Raw genomic sequence first — 22,457 nt, 5'->3', positions numbered from 1 at the left:
ACAAGAGATAGAATACTGATGTTTTGCTGCTCTTCTAACTATTCCAGGTGGCAGGAAGTAGAGAGAAGAGGGATGACATAATTACAATGACCTCTGCCTTTCAAGGAGATCAGGAAGCATTTTGTTAGGATCTGAGGTGAAAAGAAATTCCTGATGGTTTGTGGTTTCATATAAAGGAAAATTTTGCGTAAAATACAGAATTTAGAGAATAGAAGATTGATGAGAGATATTATTTTGATAAAAAAATCCAGAGAACATGAAGTAATGCCAAGACAACTTGGCAAGATGATATGTGACTTAAAATTCGATGAAAATATTGAAAAGTTCAGACATTTGATTCATCCAAATATGTAATTAATTATGAGAATTTGGACTGAAGTGTGAATTTATATAGTTGATGACTAATTCAACATTTTTGAGAGCTTTCCATGTACAACACAGGGACAATGCTTCAGAGACATAATAGGGAACAAAATGCCACTGTTAGTCACTGTGGTAAATGCATTTCCTCTTCCATCTGGGCATCTAGCCAAAGTATAATTCCCAGCCTCCCTTGCTGTTGGACAATGGTCTGTACCCTGTCAATTGTATTTTAATAAAACGCTGATTGGCCAGTATCCAGGCAGGAAGTATAGGCGGGGCAACCACGCAGGAAGTATAGGTGGCGCAAGAACAGGAGAATTCTGGAAAGAGGAAAGAGTCAATCTGCAGTCGTCATCCAGACACAGAGCAAGCAAGATTTGACTGCCTCACCAAAAACAGTGTCAAGCCACATAGCTAAAACAGACAAGTATTATGGGCTAATATTAATTCTAAGAATTAATAAGAAGCTTAAGGTAATAGACCAGTCAGTTTATACTTAATGTAGACCTTTGTGTATTTCTTTGGGACTGAATGACTGCAGGACTGGGTGGGCAGAAACCTCAGTCAACAAATGGTGCCCATGTGGACAACTGCATCCACAGAAAGCCTGAGAGAGCTTGGGAAGTAATTTTAGACAGAAAAGAATAGAGTTAAGCACAACTTATTGATAGCAGCACTTTCTCAGGTGGGCTCTGTTTGTTAGAGGCAAGCGCTCTCATTTATGAGAGGTTTCTTGACTCAGCTTTAGCTGTGAAACCTTGCAGCTCTTTTAAGAGGTCCTGCCATGAAACACTTAAATGGTATTGATGAATAGCTGACCACATGCTTTTTGGTGGTGGCAGGGACCTTGTAAAGCCATAGAGTTGTGGCAATAAACATGGCTCCAGCCAGTACCTCTGCCATGAGGCTAGAATCCCAGAAAGCTAAGGACTGGGCTGAATATAGCTGTCAAAGCCATGGCATTAATCCTAGCCATGTCACTTAGCAAATTAAAGACTCATATTGTCAGAAAAAGAAAGATACAGTAAAGATAGACAAAAAGCCTCTAAACAATTTATAGTGTGTTAAAAAATATATGTAGGTTTGTGGAAAAAAGAGAAGGATAAAATCCTTAAAATAAAAGAGAAAAATAGAAAGTAGTTCAGTGTGGTGGCACACACCCTTAATCCTAATATTTGGGAGGCAGAGGCAGACAGATCTCTGTGAGTTCTAGGTGTGGTGGCATGTGCCTTTAATCCCAGCACTTGGGAGTCAGAATCAGGCAGATTTCTGTAATTTCAAGGACAGCCTGGTCTACAGAGTGAGTTACAGAACAGCCTAAGATACACAGAGAAACCCTGTCTCATAAAGCCAAAAATTAAAAATAAAAAATAAGAGAAATAGAGTTCAAGATAAAGCCACGTAAAGATGAAAAATACACAGAGAGTCTGGATACTGCATGTTATTGTGTTTTTTTTAAATTGTTTGATGGTTGAGGAAGGAGTAAAAGCTGCTAAAAGATACTTGATTATAAATGCTGCTGGATTTTTGCAACATATATATTTTAAAAATGCTTTCACTTCAAAATTTAAGTCTAAAGATATGTTACTTTGGAGAAGAGGTTTTGCTTTTGTTTTCACAGGAAATGAGAAGCTGTGGATTCATTCTGAGTTAAGAAAAATCAGGTTGGATCAAGAAAGACCCCCTGAGAAATTTCTGATAGAAGCAGATGGCCCAGATGTCTAAGTTCTATATCCAGATCAGCCTCAAGACTGCTGGCTAAGATGATCAAACCTCACAGAATATTCCAGCCAGGACTTGACCATAATTTTAAATTTTCTTTAGGTCCCCATAAGATTATCAGCACCCCCAATTAGCAGAAAGTAGCCGATAAACTACACCCACATTCCAAAAAAGTGGATTATGGATGTTTGCCTTTGTTTAGAATGTTGATTACAAGTTGTTATGGATAATAGTCAGGAGAAAAACTAAAAGGAGATTCAATTCAGAGTTCTTGTTTTTTTTTTAAAAAAATGGGGGGTAAGTGCTGTGGGACAATGGTCTGTACCCTGTCAATTGTATTTTAATATAACACTGATTGGCCAGTAGCCAGGCAGGAAGTATAGGTGGGGTGAGAACAGGAGAATTCTGGGAAGAAGAAAGAGTCAGTCTGCAGTCGTCACCCAGACACAGAGGAAGCCAGACATAAAGCAAGCAACATGTGACTGCCTCACCAAAAAAGGTACCAAGCCACGTGGTTAACATAGACAAGTATTATGGGCTGATATAAGTTATAAGAGTTAATAAAAAGCCTTAGTTAATAGGCCAACCATTTTTTTCTCTTTTTTTATTGATAAAAGGACAATAAAGAAAGAAAAAAAACAAATTTCCACCTCCTCCCAGCCTCCCATTTCCCTCCCCCTCCTCCCACTCTTCTCCCCCTCCTCCCACTCTTCTCCCCCTCCTCCCACCCCTCTCCCCTTCCCCCCACTCCTCTCCCCCTCCCTCTCTAGTCCAAAGAGCAGTCAGGGTTCCCTGTCCTGTGGTAAGTCCTAGATATGGACGGAGGGGGGAGGGCCAACCATTTTATAATTAACGTAGACCTCTGTATATTTCTTTGGGACCAAATGACTGTAGGACCAAGTGGGACAAAAACACTCCCTTTCAGTTAAATATGATCTGTGGGTAAGTTCTGGCTATAGAACTCAGTGCATATGATGGACACACCTTTTCAGTATACAGTAAAAGCCCAGGGATAGCATCTTATAGTACAAGTATTTGAGGTTCTAAAGTCATCACCTGTGAGGCAGTCTACCAAATGTCTGATAAATATGATACCTATGTGTCTGGTGTTAAAATAGTGAAATTCAAGGCAGCCCATGTTGCCAAGCTAATGTAATTATTAATTAGCAATTGGACAGATATTTCTGGTCTGTATAACTCATTCTCATAGCAAATTATTCTATCATAATTTTAAGAATTAGATTTTTTTTCATTTTACATGAGTCAAATTAATGCTTATGGGATATTGAATTACTTGATCGCAATCAAATTGGTAAGATAAATGGAGAAGTTATTCCAAATCATTGACATTTGAATATCCAAAATAAATGAGTATAGAACAAGCATGGCAATAAATCTACTACGAAGAATTTGATAAGTATAGATAACTCTAAAGGAGATTCAGAAGAGGGAGCTAGCTAGTATTCTAGGTTGAAGTAGCCACAGAAGGCCCCAGTGTAATATGCAGGCTTTATTGCATTTGCACATGATAAGAGAAATATCAAAAGAATCATGGAGAACATTTCTGTAAAAAATGATGTGCAATCCGGGTAGAAAAGAGAAATAGAAGAAAATTGGCATTTGTTCTGTTTCAAGGGAAGTTTGAGCAAGCAATGCAGTTTTATGAATGAAAACAGGAACTGGTAATTCAATACAAATCAAAAAATATTTACTGGACGCCTAACAAATGAAGGACCTTCCAGAAGTGTACAGAGGATACGATGAAGCAATACCAAGGACACAGTCCTTGCTTTAAATGCATTTATAATCTACTAAAGGAAATGGCCGTACATGATTACAACACAAGGCTGAGCAAGATAAACATAAATAGAATGGTCATGGGCTTCAGGGGATAGATAAATGGCATGGGAAATGACGTGGGAAGGGCATAGGGCAGAAAGGTGAAATTTCATACAGGAGGTGCAAAGTATAGACCTTGGAGAAATCATGTCACCATTGTTGGTTATGAACATGTGAATTTACTAAGATTGCAGGATTCCAAAGAGGTGTTTTTATTAATATTTTGAACAAGAACTCCTGCTCCATAGGTAACTAAATCTTAACATGTAATTATTTAATTAATTATGTGTGATTATTACTATTATTAACAAAATAAAATTTATACTTCTGATATACTAAAACATGACACCAGAGTATTTTGAACAAAATTGCCTGGCTTCCAGTGAGTTCACTTATGACCAGCACAGAAAACCAGAAAGTGGATAACCTGAGTTTCATTTTATCAGCAGAGGCAACCAATAAGAAAATCATCGAGATGTCTCAGTGCTGAAGGGCCACTTACCATGAACAGGGTTTCATAGTTTTCAATCATCTTCTGTACCACTGCGATGATGGCTGTGCTCTCTTCAGCTCTGGCTGAGCTCTGCACGGAATATTCTTTGTCTGATGACTTCTGTTTGTGGAGCAGGTTGGGCCCAAATATGGTGGCCAAGTTCAGAGATGTCATTTTGTTCCCAGTGATCTATGGGAGAAGAAAACACAAGGACTATTCTTAAGTTGCTTTTTTAAATGCTGGGAGGTTCAATAAGCCATGAAATATTTTCATTAGTAATGTTTCCTTTCATGGAAAGTATCGCCTTTATCAGAATCAAGGAGGATGTGGTAATATGCTTTTGCTTCATATTTTGTGTAGAAGATCAAAATTCAATGGTCATCTCATTAGCACATTGAATAAAATGTTGCATTTTGAAGTGTTTATTCCCAAACTCTTACTATTCAACATTTTCAGACAATTTGTACTTCAAAAATTTACCCTCAGCAATACATATATCAATGTGGCTGTTCACACATCAATCCATAACATCTCCACTGATCCATCCACTCAGCATATTGCTACTTGATATTTTTCATGGGTCAAAATTATTTTTAACACTTCCAATGATAATCATTAGAGCACAGTCCTTATTTCAGATGGCTTACATTCTAGGAAGGAAATACACTTCCCATTCTCAGGTCGTGAGTACAAATAATGGACCTTATCCATTCCAGAGACCCTAGAATTTGGAGGTAGCAATATTGACCATACAATCTGGAAAGAAAGAAAATGTTATTTCTGGTGCAAAGCAGAGTATCTTTGGTCAGGACCATTTTCACAGTGGAGCACACAAAAAAAATGTGGAATATATTTAGGGCATCTGAACAAGAGGATTTTGTATGGAAATGGAATGATTTGCCTGTTAGAAAGAGCACTCTATGGCCCCAGAAACGGCAGTGGTGTGCCAACACATGGGAAGGGCACACAGTCTAGGTTTTAGCAGCTAGCTTCTGAACTATAACAGAATAGGGGGTAAAGCATAGTGTTCCAATTGTCATGTAGATTGTCAATGGCGAGAATGAGGGCATCATGCTGCGGGTGAGGATTGCATGTTTAACTAACAGTAAGAGAAACCGATTAGGAATAGACAAGGAATATGAAGGGTTGAGGTGGGTTGAACACCCTTAAGGAACAGCTGATAAAACAGACCAAGAAGGGGCCAGATATTTGGAGAAGAAGAGGAACATGTGCTGGGAAGGAATGCTAGGAATGCTAGGGTTGTTTCAAGTGTGTGATCTCCTGCGACAGATGTTCACAATGGCATTCTACATGCCCCTCTGGGTTGGATGTGAGGGTGGTCTGATGATCTAGATCAGAGCCTTTGCAGGGTTTCAGCAAGCAGTGAGCACAGTGAGTGCAGATGCGTCTTCAAACACTCTCACAAACAGGGATAAAGAAGAAAGACACAGAGTGGTCTGGGCTTGGCACTATCAGGAAGCACAGAATGAAGGCAGCGAAGTATTCTTTAGGTGAAAATATTAAAAAGGAAAAACACACACACATGTTCACTATTTTAATGAATAGAAAGCATGGACAAGCATGGAAAAACGAAACAGCTTTCATCTATCACTCCCCAGATCCAATTGTCCAAATGCTTTCTTAAGGGCCTATTTGCACAGAGACGCATGGTACAGTTTTTTTTTCCCTGAAAGCTAGAGTCTCACTCCATAAGCTATTTTGTAACTTGCTTGTTGTCTCTTACCAACACGTTGCATTCATCTCCCAATTTCAAGCAATTCATCATCACTTTTTCTTGGCCATTAGCAACCGTTGCATAAACTGATCATGGTTTGCTGTAAGCACAGCCAAATGACACGCATTTGTGTCGTTTTCACTCTTCTCTTGCTATAAATAATGTACAGAAATAGCTACATAAAGGCATTTTATGTGATTGGCTGAGCACTGTTTGGGGAGTCATTTCTCCAATTTAAATTGTTATAATAATGAATATGAGCATGTTTAAAAGCTTGGTAATCCTTTTACTTACTTGCCTTCTTCACACAGGAAAGAAAGATTGGCCGAATATTTCTAAACTAGTGTTTACCATGGCAGTGGTGAAATTTGTGGCTGACTATTCTTTGCTGCGGGGACTGTCCTATGCAGAGTAGGAGAGTAAGTGGCCTCACATCACTAATTTCTAGTAGTATCCCTCCACACCCAGTTGTGCCAACCATAGATATGTCCACACAGGGCTCTGTGGACCTTGTAGGGCAACATTTCCCACAGTGAGAGCTACTGGTCTGTGTGAACTTTGATTCCTCATGCTGGCATTAGCTGAGAATGCTGAGGACTGTCCGGATAAAAATGCACCCCCATCCCCAGGAAGATCCACACCATCTTTGAGACAGTATGTGGCTGCCTAGTGTAGGATTCAGGAATCCTCACAGAATAGCCGAGTTGAATCCCTCCAGTCTCCCCTTTACCGTGGGAACCTCTGAGCTGATGGTAGTCTTGCCCTGCAAGCTTGCTGTAGAACTAGGGTTTCTTTTTTGTTGCTAAAGGATGAGGCTGTTTTCAGATAAACAAGTCAACACCAGGGGAAAGTATTATTCCATGTGGTAAACTTTCCAAATAAGAGACAGTGCGTTTTCTGCAGGACCTTTAGTTATTCGGTCTTTGTCTTATTTTGTTGACACGAAGCTCCAAAAGTTTTCATTCTATTTTCAATCCTCTTCCTGGAAATTTATAGTTACGGGGAAAATAAAATATGGGTCCTTTTCCAATTCCTCCATTCAGAACTTGAAGGCATCTGGAAAGCTTCCCCAACCCCCTTTAAAGTAAAATTGGAGTTTTCTCCCTTTTTTAAGCATGAAGAAACTGAAGATTTTGTTTTTACTTAAAAGAATGTTTAGTACAATGACAATCCAGAGCTCTGTTTCCGCTCTCTCCTTCTCTGGTTGCTATTCTGGGAATGCAATCCTATCCGTCTGTGAGATTGCACATGGATTCCAGCTGCAGCCCAAGCTGCTCTGCTTTGTTCCCATTTTATGTTTTGGTTTGCTACTTGTTCAGTTTGGAAGAAATCTTGTTCCTGGACATCTCCCCACCATTGCTTCCCCATGTTTTAATATATACACATAGGCCATTAGTTAGTTAGTTAGTTAGTTAGTTAGTTAGTTAGTTAGTTAGTTAGTTAAGTATGTATGGCCTGTCTAGGTGCTAGGGACACTCAAAACTGGCAATGACTGCATGATTTAGTTAGCCAGTCAATTCCAGAAAATCTTCTCTCTTCACTAAGTAAGCCTCCCAGATAATTTCAAAGCACTGTATAAATAGCATGTGTTAAAAGTCCAGCGTTTCCAGACATTAACTAGGGACTTTCCATAGACTTTTAGAGTTCTTTCTCCAGAAAAGCTTATGTGGAAAGGAGTTGCTCTCATGGTCATTATTTTATACATAGTGGGGCAGTAAGGCCTAGAGCCAGGAGGAGGTGAAGCGATAGGAAGTAAAGTCATACAGCTGTGCTGGTGCCAACCTCTTTGTACATCCATCATACGGGTGTACCTCCTCCTGTTCACTCTTGGTTGGCAGACCTTATAAGAGCAAGCAGAGATAGGAAAATGGCTCTAAATAAAGACTGGAGGAGGCTGAGAAAAGGGAGGCAGGATCCTCCTGAAGCTCTAGAGCTAAGGTAAGGTAGACCATGCCCTAGAAGCAAGCACCTCCTCAAATGGATGCATATACTTTTTAGATCTATCTTCATGATCTTACTAATGAAGGGTGCACTGAGTTTTTAGCACATATCAGAAAGGACATTATGCTTTTACTTTGCAGATGAGGAAATATAGGCCTTTCTCAGCCTCTTTCATATAGACAAGGCTCTGGCAAAGCTTTGTGAGCCTCCAGGCTTATTATTATTATTATTCTCTAATCAGAGTCAGTTTTCTTCCACGCGGCAATCCTTAAGGAAGTGACGGCCTAACAGATAGATAGGAGAACTGGAGAAATGCTCTGTTATTTGTCCATAATTTCTAATGTAGTATTTTGCCTTTCTCTATTCTTCTGCCCATTCTATGTTCCTTCATCCTACTAAAATATTTTAAGCAAAGACCCTTAGCTTCTATTAGAGGAGTTTAGCTAACCCCTAGTTCTATGCCATGTTTATGTAGTCCGTCTACTCAACCTCCTACAAGGCTTTGTTTGGATATTCTCCATGGTGCTATTTGCAGATCTTTTAGCTCATGTCTATCCCTTCTTCTATGAATGTCTGTTTGCCTTTTGTCTTCATTTCCTCCACCTCTAGATTCCTGTTTTCTCTACTGTCATTGATACAAAAACTTCATAATAATTCTCAATTCTTTCTTTCGTTCGTTCGTTTGTTCGTTCATTCTTTCCTTTTTCTTTCTTCCTATCTATCTATCTATCTATCTATCTATCTATCTATCTATCTATCTATCTATCTCCCTCTCTCTGTATGTGAAATTAATTTACACCATAGATTATATAATCTTTTTTCTCTGTGCTCCCAAAGTTCATATCTTAGCAGGATAGAGATTCTACCTGCAGACACTTTCAGTATTCTATGAACATGGCACAGTTTCCTGCCACCCCCTCAGTACTCTCTGCTCTATAGCCTTAAGTCAAACATGGCTGCTTGTTTATAGTTGCTTCTAACATGTACAAGGAAGTGATGTTGTCCTCCCATTTTCCCTACTGTTTTAACTGAGTAATTTAGACTGGCTGTAGTATGAAGAACAGCTGCATATTCTCTACTTGCAGAATCCATATGATAACTAACCAGTATGGTGATACATATGCATTGATGAAAAGGACCCTTCTGCAAGAGCTTTTTACTGTTCCTTCAGGGTTACTCTACTAATGACTTTACAAATCTACAGTGACGAGAGGGTATACAGTGCCTCTCCAGAGTTGTAAACTCTACAAACTTGCCAGTTATATTGTCATAAGTAGAAGTTCCCTGGGGGACATGGCTAAGTTACCTAAGCATTGTCTTTCAGTTTCATTCCATGAAAAGTGGGCACAATAACATTTGCCTTGCCTATTCAAAGGATTAGGTACTATGGCACAAAACCAACACATGATAGAGTCATAAATGGTAGCTAGGATCCTGGCAGGCTAAGATAAATCTGCATTTTCATCTAGGAATATTGTCTTCTTTGGAGCTTGAGTAATGAGGCTTGTTGAGCTTTGAACTGAAGACTTGGTGTCTGGAAATTTTTCCCCAAAGGTAATATGGTAGCAAGTTGGACTGGACTTTTTGCTTTCCTCAGTGCCTTCTTAATCACCCAAGATTCAACTTTCTCCTTCTCAAACAGTACTTAGCAAACACCAGAAAGGCAATTGGCATACCTTTCAATCAGGGCTCTGTTTTCACGCAGCCACAAGGCTCTACAGCTTCCATTATCTCTGTAGTCCATAAAGGCTGACACCCAGACGGATAATGTAACTATGCAACAATTACGAGAATTATAGTATACCAGTGGAAGAGCTGAAGTAAGGTGTCAGTACCATATGATGAAACCTGAAGCTGGGGGGGGGGTTAACTAATTATAACTCCTACAGAGAAAAATGGCTACCTTGGGAAAGTTCAAGTTCCATTCTCACACTCCTGGTGGGAAGGAGGAGGAGAAATGCAGAATTGCTTTTCTGAACTACTTAAAAAGGAATTACATATGTCCATGCCCTGTGGGAACTAAATCTGACAAGCACAGAAGTTCATCATATAGCTGAGCTCTGCTTAATAATTTAAATAGCAGCATATGTGGTTAAGTAAGATTGGAACACCTCTGGCTCCCTTTCGTTGATTTAAAGTACATACTAACCTATTAATGGCTCTGAGGCCTCTTGGGAAAACCAACATCAGAGAGAAGTACGGCTGTGTGAGATCAAAGAAAATGGGGTCCCTTGTGAGACTGAATATTTAATAGGGTACCAGCTAGCAGGCTATGTCTTTTGACCAATGACGAAACTCTTAAATATTTGAAAGAATGAGTATGACTGAAGAGAACCATAGCTCCAAATCTCATGTGGGAGGAAGGATAATACTAGCCCTGAATTGGGACCAGTTTCAACTAGAATATACCTAAACAATCTATAGAACTTTAGCAAATGTGCCTTTAACAGCTGATCTTCAGTTTCAGTAGCATTGCTATATAACAGCAAAGACCAAAACTTCCAGTCCCCTCCATACTCGACTTAAAAGCAGCAAATTCAGCAAATGCCTGTTTTGAAGAAGTGATTTAAGGAGTGAAAGGAACTCTCTACACTGAAGCCAATGAGATAAGAGGAGCTGTGATATTTGCTTTCCAAGTCAGCACAAGAGATTTGGCCAGTTACAACAATGGCATCCTTCGCTCACTCTGCACTCTATTTTTACACCTTTTCAAACTCTGCTGTAGCCAACTGTCTTATCTCTCCCTCCCAAATGGAAGTTTAGTCTTGAGCAAACCGTCTTTTTGGAAAATGGGAGTTTCATTTTGAGGTGTCATTGAAAATATCAAGAAGATCAACAGTTTTCATGTTTTCAGAAACCGAGCCTCCAAGAGATACAACTATTACATAAACATCTACGTCAGAGAACTTGTGATTGGATTTATAATGACTAGGAAAACAAATCTCTCAGCATGTCAGTGATGTGTAATCTACACTAGCTGGAGGTGGGAAGACCCATTCTAAATGCGGGTGATGTCATCCCCTGGCCTGGGGTCACCACTGAATGAAATGGAAAAAGTAAGCTGGCTGTCAGCAGTCCTCTCTCCCCTCTGTCTCACTATAGACACAATGTGACCACTTGGTGCTTGTTCCTGGCACCATGACTTGTTTCTCATGACAAACTCCTCCTTCCTTATGTGGCTTTCGTCAGGTATATCGATGATGTCATGAGATGAACAACTAATGCAGATGGCGAGGCATTAAGATTTCCAGCGAAATGTGTGATCACATTGATAGTTTGTGCTTTACCAGCTAGAACAACAGACAAACAATAGAAAAGAAGTCACTCTATTTATGGCAGCATACCTCTTGTCCATCGTTGTTGACACTGTCATCGGCGTGGCTGGCCACAATGGAGAGGAACTGTAGGAGGCGGTGGAGGGTGTCGCAGTTGCAGGGAGGTAGAAGGTAAACGAGGAGTTGCAAGGTGCCCAGTTGTTCCTCTGGCTCCAACACTACATATGGCAGAGAGAGGTACTCTGAGTAAGACTGGCGGAGCTGACACTGTTTGGGCACCGAGGTTGGGTTTTTTCTCCACTACTTTAAGAAAGAAGTTACCCAAGCCATCTCTACTTTGTGACTTCCACCATTTTCCCACTACTTCAGCAGCTTAGCCACAAAAATCTATGAAACGTCTAGAGAACAGTTGGACTGCAAGAGAAATCATAGGAAAGATAACCCATTTCCCTTATTTCCATCAGCCTCCATTCTCTTATTTTATTACTCTGACTTAATGGGTTTTAGTGCACACTGGTAAATACCCACTAACAGTGGCTGGAAATTGGTGAATGGTATGAAATCTTTTATAATGTGTTTAAGGGCCTTTCTTCTTGAACAATATACAAGGTATGGATTTTTATTTTTGGCAATACCTAAGGCATGTAACAAACACACTGTCTTCTTTCTTAGCCACAATCCCAATGGAACTGGTGCTTTGTAGGAAGAAACGTGTGCGGACTCATACATCTCTGACATTTTCTTCTTTCCTCTCCCCTGACCTTTTCTGGGTCTGTGCACAGTCAGGCACAGCTCCTTTCAAAGTACTGGTACTGGGCTATGCCATTTGACTTCCACTGAAAATACTGTTGCCCACTTTCTTACTCTGGGTTTTTTGGTTCCCTCCTTCCTGATACCAGATGCCAGGATTAATTTTTAGGCACAGAATCAATGCAAGTTCTTGCCAGCACTTCAAAGCATCAACTTATAGCACTTTCTACTTTCCTGGGGTCATTGGAAAACATCTGAAATTCTTGGCTTTTCCCATTTATTTTAGCCGAGCTTTTTTCTTGCTAGTTTCCCCCAGGGTATATCTCAGAAAATCCCCCAAATAGCCCATTCATTAGAGACCAATAAAGGCAAAAGCAGTTATCGGGAAACACACGCACAAGATTTTCATGAGTGCGCTGGACATCCTGCTATTCCAGGGATGCTTTCCCGCAAATCTGGCTTTATTACGTACAGAGAGTGTTGATGAATGCTGTGTAGAGCTCCCTGGTGAGAAGGGGGTCAGGCATGTCCCTAAGGAACTCCTTCAACAAGGCTGCCACATCATGAACACTGTGCTCCTCTTCCAGACAGACATCAATCCCACGGTCAAATTCCTCACGCAGCTGGAAAATCAAAGGTTCAAGTATCAGTTACATAAGATTCAGAGGGTTAATTTGACAAGAAGTTTCATATAGTCAACGATACCTTAGAATCATCTAACCTCTGTGTTTACCGATCTCCCCCCAAAATGTTTTTGATGGACAACATCTGGTATTAAGTCTGCACAGATCACAAGAAGGGAAAAAAGGAAACAGAATGCATGTGAACATGTGTGTGCAGGTACACACCTGTAGAGGCCAGGGAATAATGTTGGGTGTTTTTCTTTATTACTGGACTTTTCATGCCCCTGAGGTTAAGATCACTCACTGAACTGAACCTAGAGTTTCCATTTGTTGGTTAGGCTGGAGGCCATCAAACTTCAGGGATTTTTCTATCGCTGCTTGCTTTCCTTCGCCCCTAGTACTGACTTCATAGGTATGTCATCATGCCAGGCTTTTTATGTGGGTGCTGGGGACCGGAATTCATGCTTACACACCAAGAGCCAATGTCCCAGTCCTAGCTCTTACTTTCTAAAGAAAAAGTGCAGGGTATGTAAAAGTTACATAAAAACATAAAATAGTGAGTGAGTTAAAGCATATTTCATACTCAAATCTAGTTCTAAGTTACCACTAATTACATCTTATTGAGTGAGTAATCCTTAAGTAAAACCCTATGCAAAGATATCTCCCTTTTTTATGGATCCCCAAAATGTCAAAGGATAATTGCTGGAACTCATCATCTGTCCACTTGATGAAAATACCAATCACTGTCCTCAATTGCTCACTGATTTCAGACAATTTTCCATCAGCATTTACAAGACAGCCAAAATGAGGAGTTCACACACGGCACTACTGCAATCAAGCTAGTTCAGACACACCGTGATTCTTTCCTGAGCACACGCAGATGACTTAAAACACATACGCAAAAGACACACACACACAGACAGAGGTGGACCATTAAAGGAGCTTGTTTAATCACAAGATAATGAATTAAATTTCTGAATTTCTATAAGCCTGAAAAGAGAGCGGTGAAGGGGACTACAGCTGGAGGGCTGAGTCAATAAGATATTATTATTAATAAAGATATCCCTTAATTTTATATAGGTGTGAAGCCTAGAAGATAGTTTACATTTTACAGGTGTCATGGTGAATTGTTAAATGCTGTTCACTCATTTTGTGTGATTATTGAGAATACACACAAACCAATCAGGAAAAAAAACAACTTTGATATTTTTTTATTTTAACAATGAAAAACATACATGATAGGGTATTTACTTCAACATATAAATAAATAATTCTTTAACTTCAATTAAAATTTTTACCTGGATTAACTTCTAGATTGTAGAGTTTCTTATTTCCCTCTGTTTCAATCAATAGGAGAAAAATGACATTGCAACCTTCTTTTGCTAACAAATGGGTTCTGTTTGTTAAAGGATGGCTTGCCTTTTATGAAGCCATCACAACCTATCTGATCAAAGGAAACTACCTTGGCAATCTAATATCAAATTTCTGCCAGAAGCATGTAGTGCAAGGTTGGCAGGCACACACACACACACACACACACAAAATCAAGAATTACAGTTGATCATGAAAAATTAATCTGGAACCAATGGTTCCATAGGATCTTATAAAGCATTTATTTCTGCAAAAGTAAATAAATGTAGCACCAGATTAGATGAGAGTGTTATGGCATTTTACTAGTACATTTGCATAAAACTGGCCTCAGTGAAATTATGTTCTATTTGCTATCACTTGCTGATTAGGCATTTTTCTGAATCTTCCACTTTTCCAACTTCAGTGATATCTTTATCAAATAGTTTCTTTCAGTGGAGCATAGAATGGACACGTCCAGATCCATTCTTTTCAGTCTTTTCACCCCAACTCCACTTTTCTAACCTTCTGAGTTCTTTTTCATTTCCTGGGCTTTAATTATACTATAATCAGATGGTTGGGAAAATATAATCAAAGGGGATTTACATAAACTTGAATTTTCCCTCTGGTAATTCAATGAAATGTCAAGGGAAACAAACAATATAACCTTCATTTTCACTTACTTGTCTCACTCTCTTTTTTGAACTTCCAACTCGAAATATCCCCACTGTCTGGAGGCCTGTAAATAAGCAAACAAAATCAGCAGGCTGTTGTTTTTTTAATGCTTGAGACTCTGAGTGAAATCAATGTAGAAACAGTGCAGAATGCTTGTACTGAGCATGCAGAACAGCAGTGACTTCACAGTGTTCGGTGGCTCTTTCATATACTATACCATTCACCTTCCTCAGGTACATAATTGACCCTTTCAACTTCACAATTATTTGACATTAAATGTTTGGGGATGAGATATTTTTTTCCTGGTGTGACTACTGATGTTATAGGTCAGAGAGATTGTTTTTATAGGCTTGGCCCTATAATTCTACACCCATGACATGATTCTAAGATGATCAAAAATGCTAACAAAGGCATGTACACAGAGGAGGTCAGAGTAGGACCATTTATAACAGAAAAAGTTGTTTATTTGGAGCTAACTGGGGTCCATTCACATGACAGACTACTTGGCATCCTTTTAAAATGATATTTATGAAACATTTTTATAAACATGAAAATTCTGTGGCCTACCATCCATTTAGAGCAGTGACATTCTCTTCATATATGCATGCACGCATGTATGTATGTATATATGTGTGTGTGTGTCTGCATGTAGTATCATTTCAAATAAGTGATATATGTATATTTTTAGGGAGTTTTAAATGCTAAGTAGAAATAAACAGAAATTTAAAGTGATTGTTTCTTTTTTGACACAGGGTTTCACTGTATAGCCTTGACTGTCCTGGAACTCACTCTGTAAACCTGGTTGGCCTCAAATTCACAGAGATCTGCCTACTGCTGCCTCCCAAGTACTGGGATTAAAGGTGTGCACCACTACCACTCAGCTGTGATTGTTTCTTATCCAGTGTTTAATTGTTCTACATTATATATATTTTTTCCTTAAGAAGTATATTTTCTTTATGATCAGAAAAATAAACATATCTATTTCAAATTTGATAAAGAGCAAAAGTTCCTATACAAATCATGTTTTAAAATTATTTAGAATATTTAAAAAGTTATAATATATTATTCCTTGTTGGAAAATTGAAGGTGAAGAAATGGCTCAGTTGTTAAAAGCACTTGCTGTTCTTCCACAGGACCCTGGTTTGTATCCAAGCACCCACATGGCAGCTTGCAAATCCTTGAACTTCACTTTTAGGAAAATCAACAGCCTTTTCTGGTCTATGAAGATAGCTTCATGCATGTAGTGTACAAGGATAACCTTAGACCCACACACAGGCATAAAATTAAAAAAAATAAGTCTTTGAAAAATTGGTCTTTAACAGTGGTTACCCGTCCACTGGGGTGTGGCCTCTTATACTACATAAGCTGATGTAGAACATGTGTCCGCTCTCATTTTCTGGCAACGGGATTCGGTTTCTGATCTCCATTCAGAGGATTCTGACTTGTGAGTCTACCCCTAAATAAATATCTATTTCTCAATTCTGAGCTAGTGTGGGATTTCTTTTAATTATCCTTCTTCATTTGGCACCCATGTGGATTCAGACTCGGGACTACTGGGTGGATGGCCTAAAGACCTAGCTAGGCCACGGCCCAGGCACTCAGTCTCCCAACTCTTCCCACTTTGCTTGCTTTTACTTAAGCATTTTCTTTTGTAGAATCCCTGCCACAGTGGAGTTTACTGCATGTGGCAAGTGGAAATTTCCCAAGCACAAGCATGACTGCTACATTCCCTGGGTCTATTCCTTGCCGCATGGCGACTTCTGCAGCTTCTGGTTTCTGCTCCCTACCCATGAGTTCTGATTTTTTTGCTCCGTGTATGGAATTGATTTAATTGCTTTTAATTTGTCAAACAAAGCATATTTCTCAGTATTTAACCAGTACCAAGGCATGAAACTAAAGTGGCTTGGAAACTAAAGTATCCCAGAAACTAAAGCGGCCCTGGACCATTCCTGTCGCCACCAGTTGCATTGCTTCTAGTCGCAACTCTGCAACCATGACATCTGCTGGACAATAAAGATTGCAGTTTACCAGATCACATAACAGGTAATTAATAAATCAATAGGGCAGACTTAATTAACATTGTAACTTTTGGTAAATTTTGCTAATACTATGGGTTGTATTATGTGAGGCTTATATGGTTATGGTGATATTTCAATTTATTGGGTATTGAGACTCAGTTTTCTTCTCCATAGTCTATGATTAAGAAAGAATATGGCACTTTTAGGAATGATACAATCTTTACAGACTAATAATGAACTGCTAGTTGACAGGATTAATACCATCAAAAATTAAAAGTTGCCTGAAAAAATAATACTATTAAAAAGGATAACATTAATTTGATAGACAAAATTGAATCCATATCTAAGGATAATAAGAAGTTATTTGAAAGAATTCATAATGTTGAATTTGACAATCAAAATTTGTCAAAAAGTTATGATAAGTTAGCAGATAGACTATCTCTCCAGGATGGCAATCGGCATGCTATTCATGTAATGTCCAAGGATGAGATGTTATCTTTAAAGGAGAAACTTCAGACCTTGGAATTGCATGTGCAGAATGAGGACCAGAGGCTAGGTGCCTCAATAAAATCACTAGAAATATATACAGGCCAGGAGATTCAGGCATTACAAAAGACAATAATAAAAAGATTTGAAATAGTTGAGGAAATTATTGGACTGATGAACAGTGAAAGAAGGCACAAAGACAGGATTCAACATCGCCAGTAGCTGTCAAAGATGATTTACCCAGGGTTTTAGCTTCCTACCCTGTAATCTACTCTGACACAGCATCAACTTCTAAAGGCCCCAAAGGATCCAAAGAAGGTAGATAGATACCTATAGGAATGAATGATCTAAAAGAAATTAAGCAAGCTATTGTAACTTATGGCTTGCATTCTGCATTTATAAAGGAGATGATGAAGTCATGGTCTTCTAGCATTAAAGCAATGCCACATGACTGGATTCAGTTTGTTTCAGGAGACCTGGATGATAGACCTTAATTAATGTTTAAAATTTATTTCAGAGAAGAGCAAAAAGTTTGGAACAACAGGGAAAAGCAGAAGGTCTTGAGACTTCCCAAGATCAAATTCTTGGTAAAGGCCCTTATGCTGACCCGCAGGTTCAAGCTTTTCACAATGAACAAATCTTGTCCTTATGCCACAAATGCTTGGAACAGGATTCAAGAACTAGGAAAAATAATTGAATCATATACCAGGGTTAAACAGGACCAGAGAGAACCCTTTATTGACTTTTAACAAAGATTAACTAAGGCTGTACAAATAGGAGTAACAGACCCAGATGCTAGACAAGTACTTATTGAATCTCTGGCTTTTGAAAATGCCAACTTAGAATGCAAAAAAGATACTTGGCCTTTAAAGATTTGATCAACACCTACAGATGAATGAATCCTGCATACAATGAACATTGAGACATTTGACTATAATACTGAATCTTGGTTAGGAGAAGCAATTTCCAAAGGAATGAAAAGACATCAAAATGCCAAATGTTTTAATTGTGGTAGAATAGGACATCTGAGAAGGGATGTAGACAAGGAATTCCTAGGAATAATATTATAACTTTTTCAATATTCTAAATAATTTTTAAACTTGATTTGTAAAGGAACTTTTGCTCTTTATCAAATTTGAAATAGATATTCATTAAAAAAAAACATAGATGCTGATAAAGACTTGAATAGTCCCAGAGAATTAATAGCTGAAGTGGAAAAGGAACTGACAATTGTTGAGGAGAAATTACAGGAGGCACATGTGGATAAGGTGAATCTAAATCTTAATTGCATTCTAGTCATATTGCATTCCAGAATTTCTCCTACAGGAATTTTAATGCAGAGGGACAATATTACCTTAGAATGGATCTTTTTACCACATAAACAAAGTAAAAAATTAAAAACTTATGGGGAAAAAGTCTCTGAATTAATTATAAAAGGTAAATTAAGACTTCATCAATTAGCAGGTATAGGCCCAGCAGAGATTATAGTGCCTTTCACTACTGATGAAATAAAAAAGTTATGGGAAGACAATGAACCATGGCAAAGATCTTGTGCTAATGTTTTTTTGGGAGAAATTAAAAGCAATTATCCTAAAAGTGATAGACTTAATCTTATAAAGAGAACTTCTTGGATTCTTCCCTGAATTGTATGTGATGCTTGAATAACTTGAGCCCATACCTTTTATACTGATGCAAATGATCAGGGAAGGCAGGATACAAATCAGAAGAATTAAGTAAGGTGGAACAAAGCCCTTATAATTCTGTCCAGAACGCAGAGTTATATGATATTCTCATGGTGCTATGGGATTTTAAAGAACTTCTTAATATAGTTACTGGTTCACAATATGCAGAAAGAGTTATTTTGCATATTGAAACCACTAAATTTATACCAGATGATACAGAATTGACTTCATTATTTATCTACGTGTAAGACATAATCAGGAATAGGTTTTGTCCTATATATACAATACACATCCAATCCCATATGTGTCTGCCAGGTCCTCTAGCACAAGGCAGTGCATAAATTGATCAATTATTTATTGGAAGCATGTTGCAGGCCTCAGAATTTCATAAAAAACCATCATGTCAATAGCAAAGATGGTGTAGGAGGTTCTTCTGTTCATGTCTTGCTTTAACTGGTTAATGAATAAAGAAAGTACTTTGAGCCTGATAGGGCAGAACTTAGGTAGGTGGAGAAGATATAACTGAATGCTGGGAAGAAGAGCAGAGTGAGAGATGCCATGGATCTCCTGCCTGAGACAGACGCTGGTTAGAATCTTGTGGGTAAGCCACAGTCATGTGGCAATGCACAGATTAATAGAAATGGGCTAAATTAAGATGTAAGAGTTAGCCAATACGAAGTTAGAGCCAATGGCCAAGCAGTGTTTTAATGAATACAGTTTCTGTGTGGTTATTTTTGGGGCTAAGCTAGCCAGACAGAAGGGATAAACAAGGGGCCCCACTTCTTGCAACGCAAAGGTTTAAGGAAAAATTTTCTATTACAAGGAAACATGCTAAGGAGATTATAAAGAGATGCCCTACTTGCTCTATCTATAACCAAACACCGCTACCTGCAGGGACTAACCCAAAGGGCACTCAAAAGAATGAAATCTGGCAGATGGATGTGTTCCTCTTTGCTAAATTTGGAAAATTAAAATATGTACACCACACCATTGACACATATTCAGGTTTTCAGTGGGCAACTGCTTTAAGCTCAGAAAAGGCTGATTCAGTAATCACACATTTATTAGAAGTTATGGTCATCATGGGTATACCTGCACAAATAAAGGCAAATAATGGTTCAGCTTATGTCTCTAGGAAAATGAAACGTTTTTTTGCTTATTATAATATTAAGCATATTACAGATATACCATACAATCCTACAGGCCAAGCAGTCATAGAAAGATCAAATCGAACTATAAAAGATATGTTAAACAAACAGAAAGGGATGGAAAATGCCTCCAGAAATAGATTACATAATGCTTTATTAACCTTGAATTTTTTTAATGCTAATGAGAAAGGGACAACAGCAGCAGAGAGATATTGAGTAATAGAAAAGTCTTCTGAATTAAATCAACCAGCTTATTTCAAGGGGGCTGACCTCACAATGGAAGCCAGTAATACCACTTCTAAAGGATGCTCAATCGTGCCACAAGGACATGTGCTCAACTATGTTCATAGCAGCTTTGTTTGTCATATGCAGAACATGGAAACAACCTAAATGCCCCTCAAACAAAGAATGGATAAGGAAAATGTGGTACATTTACACAATGGAATACAACACAGCAGAAAAAAAATAACGACAGCTTGAATTTTGCAGGAAAATGGATGGAGCTAGAAAACATTATTTTGAATGAGTTAATCCAGACCCAGAAAGACAATTGTCACATGTACTCACTCATAGGTGGTTTTTAAACATAAAGCAAAGAAAGCCAGACTACAAACCACAATCCCAGAGAACTTAGACAACAATGCAGACACTAAGAGAAACGTACATAGACCTAATCTACATGGGAAGTAGAAAAAAGACAGGATCTCCTGAGTAAATTGGGAGCATGGGGACCTTGGGGGAGGGCTAAAAGGGGGAGGGGAGAGGCAGCGATGGGAGCAGAGAAAAATGTAGAGCTCAATAAATATCAATAAAAAAGGAAAAAAAGAATTGAGAAGGCGTTTGAAGCTATATATGAGTGAGGAGGGGCTGAGTACATAAATACAAATGGAACCAATGAAATTGTTCAAGAACCATTTTTGCAGAGGTGGGAAAAAGGGTCTCTGATAAACGCTTAAATGACTAAAGTGACAAATGTCCTCTACCTACTCTTTGCAAAAATTCAGGCAAATAAAGTGTTAGGGAAGAAATGCAGAAATGCTTTTGATGTTTGTCTCACATAATGTGACCCTGTGTCAAAGGAAAGCAAGAAAAAAAATGATAACGTCTAAAATACTTTATAAAATACTATCTTTGAAGTTTGGGGGTCATAAATCCGATATCATACATATCAATTTATACTATGATTCATCACAGTAGCAAAATAAAGATATGAAGTAGCAATGAAAATAATTGTATGTTTGACGGGGTCACCATAGCATGAAGAACCATGTTTAAGGGTCACAGCATTTAGGAAGGTTGAAAACCATTAGTTTAGAATATTAAAATTAATATCTATTTCAATTTGAATGTGTATCCTATTATTCTGGAATCATAGATATATTATATGATAGACATACATAGATATAAACTGATAAAAGTACTATGGACACTTGAAATACAGTCAGGACCTTGGATAATTGATTAGCATAAGCCTTGTCTTTAGGTTTAAACTATGCATTAAACATTCTGTGTTGAAAACAAAATCTAAGATTTAAATACATTTTTTTAAGTCATTCCATTATCCAGTAATTTTTACTTATATTGAATTAATTAATTTAAATGCATATTTAATATTTTTTCACAAAATTCTGTTCTTGTAATTAGGAAAAAATGACAATGTTCACAGTTTGTTTTATCCTTACTTTCTCTCCTGTTTTTTCTTCTTGTAGGAATGATATTTATCCTAGGACATTATGCTATATCAAAATGCATCTCTGACAATGTTACCCAGGTTAGCTTGAATTCACCTTGAACTTGAAATCTTCCTGCTTAGTCTTCTAAGTAACTGGGATACAATGTCTATATCAATAGGACCAACAGTTTCTTAACCTTTTTGCTTTAAAAGCTATAATAAAATTCCAGAACTTAGGAGGCAGAGCCAGGCAGATCTCTGAGTTCAACGCCAGCCTTGTCTGCAGAGTGAGTTTCACTACAGCTAGAGCTACATAGAGAAACCTTATCTTGAAATTACAAGACAAAACTAAAAAGTTTGATGAACATATTATCTATAGAGCAAATAAACAATTAAGGAAGTTTCCCCAAATCCATAAAGTGTGTGGTAAATCTATATAGCAAATGAAGATATGTGATAGATATGGCATTTTATGAGCCAAATATCTAAATTACAGAAAATAATTAAAGAATTACTCATCATATGATAGTCATCATGTTAAAAGAAATTGAGCTAAAAAGAGTTAGCTACAGTCATTCAGAGTAGGGATTCCCCAAAAAGCAAACCTTTGCTTTTGTCAAAAGAAATGTTGTAAGGAACCTCAATGTATAAAAACATCCAAGGGACTTGGTTCTGTTTGAAGGGGGTT

General features: G+C 38.2%; 1 protein-coding gene across 3 annotated transcripts in view; it reads right to left on the bottom strand.

The window, feature by feature from the left end:
- The window catches only part of Arhgap6 (Rho GTPase activating protein 6), a 505,314-nt gene that overhangs the window by 32,803 nt on the left and 450,054 nt on the right, over positions 1–22,457 (bottom strand). For all 3 annotated transcript variants that reach the window (XM_075957613.1, XM_075957615.1, XM_075957614.1), the window contains exons 6-9: positions 14,772–14,827; positions 12,591–12,741; positions 11,438–11,586; positions 4,427–4,606 (exon numbers count right to left, since the gene is read on the bottom strand). In XM_075957613.1, the coding sequence (XP_075813728.1) occupies positions 4,427–4,606; positions 11,438–11,586; positions 12,591–12,741; positions 14,772–14,827 (536 nt within the window). The remainder of the gene's footprint in view (positions 1–4,426; positions 4,607–11,437; positions 11,587–12,590; positions 12,742–14,771; positions 14,828–22,457) is intronic.

Source organism: Microtus pennsylvanicus, chromosome X, assembly GCF_037038515.1.
Source record: "Microtus pennsylvanicus isolate mMicPen1 chromosome X, mMicPen1.hap1, whole genome shotgun sequence".
Taxonomy (NCBI): Eukaryota; Metazoa; Chordata; class Mammalia; order Rodentia; family Cricetidae; genus Microtus; species Microtus pennsylvanicus.
The sequence above is the reverse complement of the archived record's forward strand: the minus strand, read 5'-3'. Positions and strand labels throughout refer to the sequence as shown.